This window comes from Temnothorax curvispinosus, unplaced genomic scaffold (assembly GCF_003070985.1).
Source record: "Temnothorax curvispinosus isolate PA1 unplaced genomic scaffold, ASM307098v1 QBEX01011445.1, whole genome shotgun sequence".
In the NCBI taxonomy this organism is placed as follows: Eukaryota; Metazoa; Arthropoda; class Insecta; order Hymenoptera; family Formicidae; genus Temnothorax; species Temnothorax curvispinosus.
Window position 1 is genome coordinate 56288 of NW_020221225.1, and position 12961 is coordinate 69248.

Here is a 12961-nt window from a genome sequence, read left to right on the forward strand (position 1 = left end):
GTATATTGTTTAAATCCTTCTTGGTTAATAACATGACCTGATGAAATAACTTGTAATATAATGTAAAAGCGATGAATAATGTTTTCTTCTACTCCTGTTATAGCTGCAGAAATACGTGAATTTTCGAAAAATCGTCGAGCAGTGTTGCCATCATTTGTACTTCCATATTCAGGCTTTGGCTTATCAACTATTAATCCTAATTCTTTTTTAAAATGTTTTTGAATGTTTTCTTTTCTTGTCTCAACCGATTTTTTTTCATGACATTTGCGAGTCTGCCATTTTTTTATTTTTAATTTATAAGATAGATGTAAACAGCATTCAAAGCAACGAATCCAAGCATGTAGTGATGATAAACCGAATTCAAAACTTTTTTCATTAATTGGCTTACTTAAAATTAAATCTATATTTTATTAAAATCTTTGGATGTTGCTTGACATAGATAACAACGTTGCGTAGAAGAATTACTTGTCAATGCATTGCATACTTTGCCATCAATCATTGTCAAGGCAAGTTGATATGTTACAGATATCTTTTTTCCATCTTGATATGTTTCAAAAGGAACAAGTTCATCTATTTGTTTTTTTATATAATCTGTCTCTTGTATTGTAATTTCTGTAGTCTCATGTAAAAATTGAATTCTGATTGGTCTGCAGAATCTTGGAGAAGAAGGTCTTGGATTTTTCCAAATAACAGTTGTTTTATTCGTCACTTTATCTGTATGTATGAATTGCAGTGGCACAATAGAAGTGAATAAAATACTTTTATCTGTATTTCTTTCACTATCAATAAATTTTTGTTTATATCTACTGTGCCCAGAATTGCCATTGCAACCCCATTTACAAATTAAAGATAAATTTTCACGTTGTTGATCGGTTAAACATTTAATTACATCCAACTGAGTAAGTAAAATACGACTAATCGTGTGATCTAGTAAAGGTTGTACTTGCATTTCTGCACTAGTTTGAGTTAAAATTATTTCTGCTTTAGGATAACAATTTTTTTTAGACTTTAATATTTCTTTGTATGATGGAAAAAGTTTGGATCTCTTTCGCAAGCAAGCATTTCGTAATAGTTGATATTTATTTCTTGAAAATTTAAGTTCAACAAATAAAGAAAGAGCCTCATCAGGAGTAAAATTATCTTCTTCAAAATACTGAAAATTTTTTTGATACCTTTTTGCTTTACTTGGACTGCTCGATGTCACATGCTTTAATATTTTTGCTGCATCTACTTTTCCTTCTGCTCGCAAATTCATTTGGGCTGCGTAAGAAACCTCTTCACTCTTCAGTACTTGATTGTGTACGCAAATTTTCTGTCTTTCTTCGTTTACTTCTCTCACTAGAATCTTCAAAACTTGTTGATGGTCGACCTCCTATATCGGTTTCCTTATTTTCTTCTTTGAGTCCAAATGAAATAAATACTCCTAACCATTCGTCATAGGTTTTAAAAAAGATAGATTTCGTTCTCTTACTTTTCTGCCACTTGTCTTTTAAATCAAAAATTAATTTCCGTATTGGTTGTTTAGCGTGGTCAGGTAAATTATACGGATGTTGTAATTTGCAAGACATTAATTCTTCAATTTTTGCGTATGCTTCTGTAGCACTTGTACTTAAATTATTTTTTATTAAATTAAAAACTTCTTTTCTTGTCAGACCATTTTCATCAGGCATTTTTGAATTGGGACCTAAAAAAAAGTTTTTGTTTAATACATAAATTAGTTACACTTTAATTAAATTAATAGTCATTTTTATTTCAAGTTTTCAAAAAATTATCATATAAAATGAATTAGTAAATAATAATGATTATTTAATGTACTAATCATTATAAGTTTGAATTATATTAATATAATAAAATTTGTATTTAATTTTTATACAACAAATTTGAAGCACTGTATATAAATACATATAACATATAAATTTACTCGAATAAAGTACAGGCTTACATCCCGCGCATGGAATTTAGGCATTTAGGAAATTTGAGTTTTAAAAAGAAATGTTTGCATGTAAATTCTAAATCACCTTATATATACATCATATACGTTCAAAAAAAGTTGAAACAATTATCCAAGTAAACGAAAAAATTATTTATACCTCTTTTAGTTACGCCAAAATAACATTTTCTGTTTTCTTTTTTACAAAAACCTGCATAAAAACTCGTTAGGCACTTAAAAGCAGCTGAATTTTATTTTATTTTATAGATAATAGTTTCACCTTTCATGTCCAATATGTTAGATGACAGAATTCTGCAGAATTATTAAACTTTTTTCTTCAAAACTAAATTTTTTTTTAGTTTTATAACGTTAAATTAACGTAAGTTTATTACCTTATTACTATTTTCTATAAAAATATTGAGTATTCTAACAAACACAATTGTATTCTACTTACTTTCACGAGTTGATTCCATTTTGTTAAAGTTAAATCGGTAAACTCTACGAAATTTTATAACTCTTCAAATACGAGCTTGCTTTTTCTCCTGCGTGCGCCCCAGATGTTGCTCGAGCGAAGGTCGCCTTTGTATTTATTTTTAAAAGCAGGTATAAGGGATCTGACTCTAAAGCCCCTTGCACAATGCCAGGCAACAGGCAATAGGAACAGGGAATAGAAATCAGAAATAATGTATAAATGCAGAATAAACAGTGACACAGGCAATAGACACAGAGTTTCCGTCACGTTGGAAATTTTGTGCCTATTGCCTGTTGCCAACCAATCATAGCATTCGAACTTTTTAGGTTGTAATTAACGATTTTTTGGTTATTTCCTGTTCCTATTGCCTGTTGTCTGGCACTGTGCAAGGGGCTTTATACTAACGGATTTTTACCCTTGGGATATTTCTCTAGCCAACCCAACAGTTCAAATTCCCCAACTAGAATATTGTTTATTTTTGGGGTTTTTGGCCAGCTTTTTGGGATTCTGCCCCGCGTTTGTGCGACAGTTTCAGCAAATGCGCTCCATGCGATCGTAGTTTAGTTTACACTCTCCTACAGTATATTTCTTATAAATCAATCGGATTAAATTTTCGAGATGTTTTAGTGAGCACTGGAAATGGTCCTTCAACATTTTACTTGCGTTTTACACGATAATCAAATAGCTCTTATCTTTCGTGTTATTTATTGTTTTTTTTTTTGCGTTTTTATTAGAAAATCTGTGTATTTATAAATATTGTATACATATATGGAATATTTAGCGTGGTACTCATCAGGATTTGGACTAAAAAGGATTGACGTATCATAAAATACAAGGAATCGGCGCCTAATATTCTGCTAAAATAGAAACAAATCGTATCTTATTAAAAATACTTTATTTCAATAATACTGCAAAACAAACGGTTCACGTAGCACCGTAACAAATCGTGTACATCGTGGAATGTTAATCGAAAATGACCAGCAGCAATCAAGTCGTTTAAGCGTACAGTAAGACACCGTGTGCAATGTTGAGATAAAACACAAAAGTTGAAGCTACGTAGAAAAAATAATAAAATACAAAATCTCTTAAGGTACGTATTACGTTTAAAGAATCTTTTTGTTTAAATAAATTTGAAGTTCTTCATTCAATTTCCAAAAACGAAGTATTCCTATTTCAAAATTGCTGTGATATGTAATATAGTTTAAGATAGTTTAATCGAATATCTTTGATTCAGCATTAAGGCTTGTAGCAATTATAGCACCTTTGCAGCAATCGCAGCATCAAAAAGTTTTTTTAATATAGCTTTTGCCTTATCTTTAAGTCTCTCGAAAGATTATGAAAATATCTTGTGCGTAGTTATTGTAGTCAAGATCAATTACATGTTCTTGTATTCAAACTATTATCTAAAAGAAAATTTTTTATTTTCTACAAATTGAAACGCCAAAATTTTTTCAGCTGGCTTTCGCGAAGAACTTTCGCACGACAGTACTGCTGCGTTATATATATATACATATACACATGTAAAAAATATTCTTATCAACTCTTTATAAACTCTTCGTTGTTAAAGCGAATATCAGAATGCTAAAACATTTCTAATCGCAAAATCTCGCAATTGATTTAAAACGAATAATATTATTCGCAATATAAAATCTGTATATATGTGTAACTTTATAATTGTTTCACAAGATATTGTTTCGTAAGCACATCGAAGACATGTAACAAATTTATCATAATAATGTATTGTCACACTATTTTCTTATACTTCGATCGAATATCTTGTTATTAAGGCTTAATCAGGTAAACTAACGTCGATGTAGGATCAACGTATTCTTTCTAAGTTTGATCGCCTTTGTCGCGTCTAGTTTCCATACTTAGTCGCGACGCGTCTGCTAATTCCGTCAACAGGAGAGTTTCCGACTCGGGAGGACTTTTTGGGGGGGATTCACTTTCGTTCAGAATATTAGCGCTTCGAGCGAGTCTACGGTTACGTCTCTGCTCCTTCCTCTCGACTTTCAATTTCGTAAATTCGCTATCGTTATTGTCGCTGGAGCACGAGGAGCTCGTGGTACTGGGCAAATCGTCGTTTATCCCGCTTCCGGTGTAACTCGGCGGTGGTAAGTCATAAGTGACGCTCGATCTCATCGATTGCATGGAGTCCTGTTTCCTGAGATTAAAGTAAATTTCATGAAAATCAAGATTATTCCTAAGATACCCTAATTATAATTAACACTAGTTAACACTGGAACTGCCGAAGATTAATCTATATTTATTTCTACCGAAGAAATCTTAGAAAAAAAAAGAAAAAAAGAGAAAGCAAATTAATACAATTAATTATTTATATGTAATTTCAATAAAAGTCAGGGAAAATTTCAGAATTTAAGATATTAAAAAAAAAATTATTAAAAATTGTTAAACGGGTCATTTTGATCCCCTTGATAGTTCTAGTGTTAAAATAAAATTTAATTTTCAAGTCACTATTCAAATTTGACTTTATGGAAATATATTGCTAGTGGAATTTCATTCTAATAAAATTTAGGGTTATGAAATTGATGAATTTTCAGGCAAACCATACTTGTGTCGTGTACACAGTCGCAAATTTTCCGATATAAGTTTACAACAATTATTGGAAATCGTTCAATCTTGTTCGAAAGTTGTTGATTTTGGACTTGTCGTTAAATTACCTTAAAATGTTCCGCCTTTCGCGAGCGGATTCCGTACTGCCAGCTACAGTTAAAGCTCCTCCGCGTGCGGGTGCACTCTTGGAGAAGTCACGCTTGTAAGATTGTGCGACACCAGGAACGTCGACGGGATTACTCGGCGGTGGCGGGCCTTGCGCAAATATACTTTGTACGTGAGGCCGGGTTTCGTTCGATTGTCTTAACGATGTCAGTGTCAGCTGCTCGTCCACTTCCTCGATGACGCCTATTCTCATGGAGCCACCTGCAACTATGACATTACCATTGTATTCCATTTTGTTCTCAATCAAATTGTTTTAACGCGACACTTAACGTTAAGCAACGTACCGGGTACAGGTGGTCGCGTCTGCAACGAAGCTGTTGAACCCACGCTCGGCATCTTTCCCGTGGCTTTTGTGGCACTCGTGGCACCTCCGTCAGGCCTATCATCCTTGCTAAACAGTCGCTTAAGTACATTGGCAACGCTGCTCACCCTCGAGAGCGACTCCCCCAAATTGCTGGGAGTAGAACCGCCACTGAGATTGCGATCTCGATTACTCACTCTGCTGGCGCTCCTAATTAGAAAATTAATAGAACTTAGAATCGTGAAGATAAGCTGTCGCTCACATCAATATTATAATATTATATATTACATACATTATATTATTTTTTGAAAATCCGATTTTATTATCTAATATTGTTAATATTATGATTACAATGTCTTTGTTATTAAGATGAAAATAATTATTATACTTAGAATTCTACAAAATTTTGGTCGCGAGATATGAATAGCTACCTTATTAGTCTCTCGGTGCTGTCTGTATCGCTTCTGAATTTGCGTTAAAAATAATTATGATATTAATAATAATAATGATGTGAATAAATTGACTTCATATTGAATTTAAATAAAAAATATTCAAGAAACTGAATAATCTGCGCTTACCGGGACAGCTTTCCACTCGCGGTGAAATGTATTCCCGATGCGGCGTCGTCGAAGATGTCGGAGCGGAATTTATGATCGGCATCCGGCATCATGTCGTCGATTTTGACCGATGACGGTTGCAGTTCTTGTTGCGCGGCGGACAATTGTATGTTGGCTGTTGAGGGTTCGGGGGGTTGCTCGCGGTAGAGTTGCGACGCGTTAGTGTACGGAAGTTCCGTGGGGAATATTTCATCCCAATATTGATCGCGTATAAGTTCAGGATGTTCGTGATGCATCTCGTCGACGATTAGGTAGCTTACCTTGAAAGCAAACAAATACACAGCATTATTATACCTGAATTGTAAGAGAAAACAAACAGCGAGAAAGTAGTTCTTACTTGCAAATTGCGATCGATTATCCAGTTTACTTCGAAATCGTCGTCGTCTTCGCCGAACGGATTGATTAACGTTTCGGCTACTTTCAGCCAACCCATATAGAAGAAGAATTGCAATGTCGCGAATACTGGAAAGTACAGATCGATGGTCGAGTTCGACTTTTGAATCCACTGACGACCCATTACGGTGGTCAAGAAATACGTATACACGGCTAATGTTACGACCTGTAGTAAAAATAAAATTTGAAATTCATATGCGGCAAACTTTGCGGCATTTATTAACCCTTTGCAGTCCTGCGTCGAGCTGGACTCGACTTAATACCTCCTTGTAGTTTGAGTACTTGTAATGTAGAACTCCAAGTACTCAAATCAGTATGGGATTAAATAAATTGCATTTTTGAAATCTTATTCATAAGTTCTTCTAAATAATAAAAATTCTTTCATTTTCGTCAATTGGATGAAATTAAAGAGACACTTAGTCCCCGCTTATGTGCGAGAAATGATTTGGACTGCAAAGGATTAAATATATGCTTATTACACTTAAATTTTATTCTCGACTTCTCGAGGTTTATGCTTATAGCATTCGTTTCGCAGTTATTAATTTAAGTAGCCTCCATATCTACCTGAGTGTACACTAACGGGATGCTGATCGTGTCGTAATGCGATATACTGCCGCACATCCCGCGGAACTTGTTGAGTTCGTCGATGAGAGTTTTCACCGCGAAGTCGTCACGTATTCGACCTTCCTTCCGGGCGCGGGTCACGATGCTCGAAGCCCAAACTATCGGCAACCAATGCTTACTCGGCTTCGGGAATTTCGCGTTTAGACTGTGAAATATCGCTAACTCATTCTCCAGCAACAAGCCGCTTTCCACGAAGTGCTCCATCGTGGGAAATCTCTTCTTTACGCGCGGCGCAACGTTCGTTAGGACCATAGTCAAACAGACGCACACGTATCTGAAAAAAACGGAATTTATAATTTATTTATTAGAAGAACCAAAATTTCACGTACAATACACATTTCGCATACATATAAAGTAAAACTCGCTACATAATACATAAAATTTGTGCGGAATAACTTAAAATTTGTTTCTGTGACATATAAAATTAAATATATTTAAAGAATATTTGTAATTAATTTAATATTTATACAACAAAAAATATATCTGTACCTTAAAAGTAAAGAATCGTATTTCCATTACTAGAAACATTGAGGGAAAACAGGATTTAAAATTTATTATTTCTATGAAAATTTCTAACACGACTTTTTCTAAACGTTATTGTACCTTAAAAACTAATAATAACGGACATAATATTTAATTATATAATTATTATAATTTACCCTGCCGATTGGAAAAAAAATTAACTCTAATTAATTTTGACAAAAACTGTACGATTATTTACCTCTAATAATAAGGAACATACAGATACATATATGCTTGGGAACACTGATTAATCGATCTTTTCCTCTTAAAAAAAAGAACAAGAGTTCACATTGCACATATCACATGTCTTTCTTTCCAACTTAAATCGCGTGCCCTGCGTATATCGTTGCAGCTTATATACACTATAACTTTACAGTGTACGAGATACCTAAGTATCGTTCGACGCATTAGACGACCACGCTCGTCGTTGCCGTGTATAGTGGCCGATACGAAGACCGCGATGGAATCGGGCCACGGTATTCCCATGTATTGATTCCACCACCTATTCATGACGATAGTGACATAGAAACCCAGGACAAATGACACCGGTATCAGATCGCTGTACTCGTTGCAGTACGCCACCACAGACTCGAATACCTTCTTCTGGTCTTCGTTCAACAGAAATCGGTAGATGCCGGACAGGCAGTAGTAGATGAAGAGGAAGAGCGTCAGATCGATCCAGACGAGTTTGTAAATGCTCGCCCGCCATCTGAAACAAATCGCGCGGCTCGTTAAATGAGAAGCAGACGCGCGTACAAACATCTGTCAAGAGCGATGATTGTCTCGTAATGAGCGATCTCGTCATCCGTTTTTGCCGAGTGGACAAAAATCCCGATGATAGTGCACTTTAAAATCGCGCTGATGAAAGTATTAAAATCAAAAGCGATAAAACGCGATAACACATTACTCGCGTGCTGTTATCGAACCGAAAGTCAATAATCCTGCCCCGTATCTGCGCTTAGTGAGGAACTATTGTTAGTTCCTTCCTCACTAACCAGCAGTGGCACTATGTTTGAGGTGCGTCAACTCTCGATGATGAGGAGTGCGTCGTGTTTTTATGCAAACAGGTTGGAAATAAATGTACGTCACCCGTTATTTGCAATTGGAAGTATTCCAACGTAATTCGCGGTACTATCGTCAGGGACGCGACTAACTTACGAATATCATTGACATTTACAAACCTACACCCACGTTTATTTTATTGGCCGCAAAATGATTATTAAAATGCGAAATCATTTATTGTTATTTATGTAACTTTATTTCTATTTCAATTGTGAAAAACAAAAAAAGTAGGTAAAAAAGGAAACAGATGTAGAAAAGTAAGTCCGTAAAATTAACGGTGACTAATAGTAATGACGTTACATCGAGAAATAAAAATGGAATTTCGGAAACTATTAAAATATGAACGTTATAGGAAAAATAGAAATAATAAAAATAAAATAAAAAAGATTAGGCAAATGAAAAAATCCACGCCAAAAAAATAGCTTGAAATTTTTAACAAATTATACGTTTTAGTTGACAATTATATAGATAAAATCTCACCTGATTAGCAATTTGAGGAAGCAACCGAGGCCCCTGCAAGTGGCTACCTCGGCAGTATAGCTGACAGTCATGTCTCATCCGGCACGTGAATCGCGTCCCACGTGGTCACTCTCTTTTTCTTATTCAGCTCCAAGTGCCTCGCACTTACGTCGGTCGAAAGCTCGTGGCATCTCTCCCAAAAGCGCCAAGAGGTCTCTCGTCCTATCGTCGAAATGACAAACCGGGCGCGACACACAACCAGTGTCAGCTCCTCTTCGGCATCATCTCCGGCTCCGCTTCCTCGAAGTGGCCAAGCTGACGGTCCACCGGTAAGAGATCACCAAGGTCATCGTTTGCACGATCGTGTGCCGCCTCTGACGCGATTATGTAAGCTATATCAGCAGAGGCGGGACAAACTCGTTAGCTCCAATACACGAACTTTTCGCGTTTTGCAAGAATCATTGCCGCTCAATGAGGCTATTGTTCATAAAATTCTATTTTTGTATATATCGTTTCGCGGGGAAATGCGCCAGAGGTATGTTCACCTTGTGCGGTAATACGAAATGAACTTGGCGTAGTCTCACGTGTATATACTCCCTCGTCAGGTTTTAATTTACTACGTGCTGTTATCGATGTCTTTTATCGTACAAGTTATCAGGCCTTGACAGATTCGTAACTTTACAATGCGAAAGTTTCCTTCGATAATAGAATTCTTTAGAGTTAAAAATTTAACTCGCTCACGAGGAAATTTATCATCTCAGATACACAACTCAAAGGTTCTGGACTCTATCAGTTTTCCCGTTACCTCGTTGATATGATATATCGGTCAATGTTTCTTTCGAAACACAGACATTTGTTTACGTAGAATTATACACTGAGAGAACTTTCTCTTAGATTTTACCTTAAAAATTATTGTGGGATAACTTGTATTACGAAGAATTTTATGCTAGCTGTTCTGATTAATATCTACCATAATAAAAATTATTACTATATCTATTACAATAAAATATGAAATATGGCTGATTAATTTTACTAAAATATATAGTAAAATTTCACTAATTTTTCAAAAATGACCAACGTGCTTGGTAATTTTTACTACGTTGTTTGTAAAATATCTTTTGTATATTTCAAAAGTTCCTATTGTTACCGATAATATTTGATTGGTTAGCAAGTTGTCCCACATCTGTGTAGTGAGTTTAACTGAAAATTCTCTCTGTGTAGGATTGTATTTTTTAAGATTCTTCTAATATCTCGCGATATTCGATCAAATTGATTCTTTAATTATCAGATTTCCTGTTTTTCTGCAGGAATTAAATATCTCTTCGTTGCAATTTGTTGTTTTCACGATAATATCTTTGAGCCTTGAGGTCTCCTCAAGGATAAATATGTCAAGCTCTAATACAGAAAATTGTTTGAAATTCCTTGCGAAACGGATGATTCATGTAATATTAAAGATCGTCCGAACGAAAGGCTGTAAATTGCATTTATCGAACGGATTTATCTGCAAGTGTTGAGTTGCTCTAATTCTCCTTCATTAAAGAAGATAAATGTTTCCTCGTGCAATACCTATCAAACGTAAAGATTCCGTTTCCGCGAATTGCTTGAGAGTTCCCTATCTGTAAGAAATAGATGAATTAAAAGAGAATAGGAAGAGAGAGATACTTGGAAAATTGAATGTTTGTTTTTTTCGAGATCGATTGACTAATAGATATTTTTTAATCTCTATTTTCATAGAAAATTAATTTTATTCTTTGAGTTATTAAGTAAAGAGTTAGAATAGTTAGATAATGAAAGACGACTAAAACTTTAAAAAATTACTCATTTTTTTTAGAAAAAATGAAAATGCATTAAAAAATGAGTTTCTATTTGAAATTTAACTGCATCTCTCTCTCTCTCTCTCTCTCTCTTTCTTTCTCATTCTTTCTTTCTTACAGCACTGTTACTTCGCGATCAATAAATGATTCAGTAGATATGCAGAACTACGCAGAGGCAGATTAATCACTAGGGACAGGAAGAGAAATGCAGAAATCTTAAATTCAATCTTTTATTATTTTGCCAGCCAAGCAGTTCGGTTCTTTTCAATCCATCTATGTTCCTCGGGGAATTTCCGCATTTTTTCGAGTCTTACAGTGTTCGTACTGTTCGTCCTTGCGCGCATATCGTTACGTTATCACGTGAACACGTTACAAGTGAGCGGGGAACACAGACTTTTACATAACGCATAATGCGTAAGCATAAGAAAATTGCGTGGACTATTTCTTTATGCACATTGTATATGGACCAATCAATTTTCTTATGCTTACGCATTATGCGTTATGCAAAAGTCTGTGCTCCCCGCTTTACGCCATGCCGAGCCTGCAACGTGCAACCGGCACGGCATCGCGTGTCGGCGACCGTCAGTCTCGGTCGATTCTCGGAGATACCACGAGTTTCCAGTTGACGTCATTGTCGTCATAGTACTGTGACGAAATCGAGAGCACCACGTAATCGCGCGCCTGATTACTAATTAGTCAGTCAAACTTTACCTCCCGGCGTGATACAGCTCCGCCGGCTAAAAAACGCGAACGCGCATCATAAAAGAGCCTAGCGAATCGCGAAATAAGTAGGGGAAAAAAAGGAGTGGTAACGTTATTTACATGAAACGGAGCAAAATTGCCCTCGAGATAATTGCAGAGTGCAGAGTTTCCGAGTTTCGCGAAGCGAGGTATCTTATCGTGTGCTTTTTAAACGTCGAGTTGTTGAATGCCAAAGTGATTTCTCACTAATAATTGTTTTTAATACCGCAACCTGAACACCGAGACGCTTTATTGCGATTGCGGAATAAAATAAATAAAATTATATTCCAACGGAAAATTATCTTACAGCGAAAATCGAAACGTGCCGTCGCACGTGTACGCTGTAACAGTTGCAAATGTCGAGCATTTTTTCGACCTTGGACCTCGCGTGTAACGATTACACACACCTATCGCATATAGACGCGATCATAAAATTCATTCGCACACCGCGTGGCTGCAACTCACCGGATTCAGCTGTCGCGTCACATTTTCAGAGCAAATTTTCAGAGAAAATTACGGTAAATCGATTGCAAATCGATTGCGAAAACGTAATCGTGAGTGTACCGATGAAACACTGATGTAAACGTCGGCGAAACAAGGACTCGCAGCTCGTCCACGCCGATAGAAGGATTTCGGCAAACAAAGAGAAAGAGAGAGAGAGCAAGGTTCTAGCGTGGGTCCAGCTGAGCGTTAGAACTCCACTTGCCACCTTCGATCGATTTCCGCTCTCAATGCCGGAAGTCGGTTCACGGAACTGCACGCGCGAGATCTCGGGATAATTAACGGATATGCACGTTCGCGAGAGGAACTTCCACGGTCGCGTCGTTTCGCGAACGATTACCATCCAGCACACCAGCCAGTATAATACTGTACTGACTTGAGGCAACGGCAACAGCCGCCGCAGCACGCCATCCCCTACACTCTCCACCTCGGGTCTCGGATCCATCCCCTCCGTCGGCCCGTGTTTCCGCATGAGTCAGTGGTGCTCACAGCTGAGCTGCACGAGCTGCGGTATTGCTCATTACCTTTGCAAAACGTTCGCTGCGGTGCATACCAGTCGCTCGCGAACACTCGGCTTTGGCTGCGGTCCACTTGACGCTACAAATGCTTCGAAGCATTCCTCTTCTCTTTTCTTTCAATGAAGAAAGATGGAGAAGAAGAACGCTCTGAAGCATTTGTAGCGTCAAGTGGACCGCAGCCTTTCTCGGCGTATAATTCCGTTTACCGTTATCGATTATCCCGCGAGAGATCGTGCGAACGTAAAGTAAAATCAATCCCGCGCAGTTC

General features: G+C 36.7%; 1 protein-coding gene across 13 annotated transcripts; it reads right to left on the reverse strand.

The window, feature by feature from the left end:
* Positions 1 to 3278: 3278 nt before the first annotated feature.
* LOC112461476 (bestrophin-4-like) lies at positions 3279 to 12541 on the reverse strand. 13 transcript variants are annotated; one of them, XM_025026726.1, is made up of 11 exons: positions 12384 to 12541; positions 10686 to 10735; positions 9141 to 9434; positions 7987 to 8307; positions 7017 to 7350; positions 6397 to 6618; positions 6021 to 6319; positions 5874 to 5906; positions 5426 to 5652; positions 5084 to 5348; positions 3279 to 4566 (listed from the first exon to the last, which is right to left on the reverse strand). In XM_025026726.1, the coding sequence occupies exons 3-11, from the start codon at positions 9209 to 9211 to the stop codon at positions 4236 to 4238; spliced, it is 2103 nt and encodes a 700-aa protein (XP_024882494.1). In that variant the 5' UTR covers positions 9212 to 9434; positions 10686 to 10735; positions 12384 to 12541; the 3' UTR covers positions 3279 to 4235. The 13 variants fall into 13 exon arrangements, with proteins under 13 accessions (XP_024882494.1, XP_024882488.1, XP_024882492.1 ...); XM_025026720.1 differs by having other exon boundaries at positions 9141 to 9511; XM_025026724.1 differs by having other exon boundaries at positions 12140 to 12541.
* Between the last annotated feature and the right edge of the window lie 420 nt (positions 12542 to 12961).

Coding starts and splice junctions, on each gene's coding strand:
- LOC112461476 (XM_025026727.1), bottom strand. CDS start 9,211: ATGACTGTCAGCTATACTGCCGAGGTAGCCACTTGCAGGGGCCTCGGT. Junction 6,619..7,016: donor TCCCGTTAGTGTACACTCAG/GTAGATATGGAG, acceptor TTTTTACTACAG/GTCGTAACATTAGCCGTGTA. Junction 6,320..6,396: donor TAATCGATCGCAATTTGCAA/GTAAGAACTACT, acceptor TTTGCTTTCAAG/GTAAGCTACCTAATCGTCGA.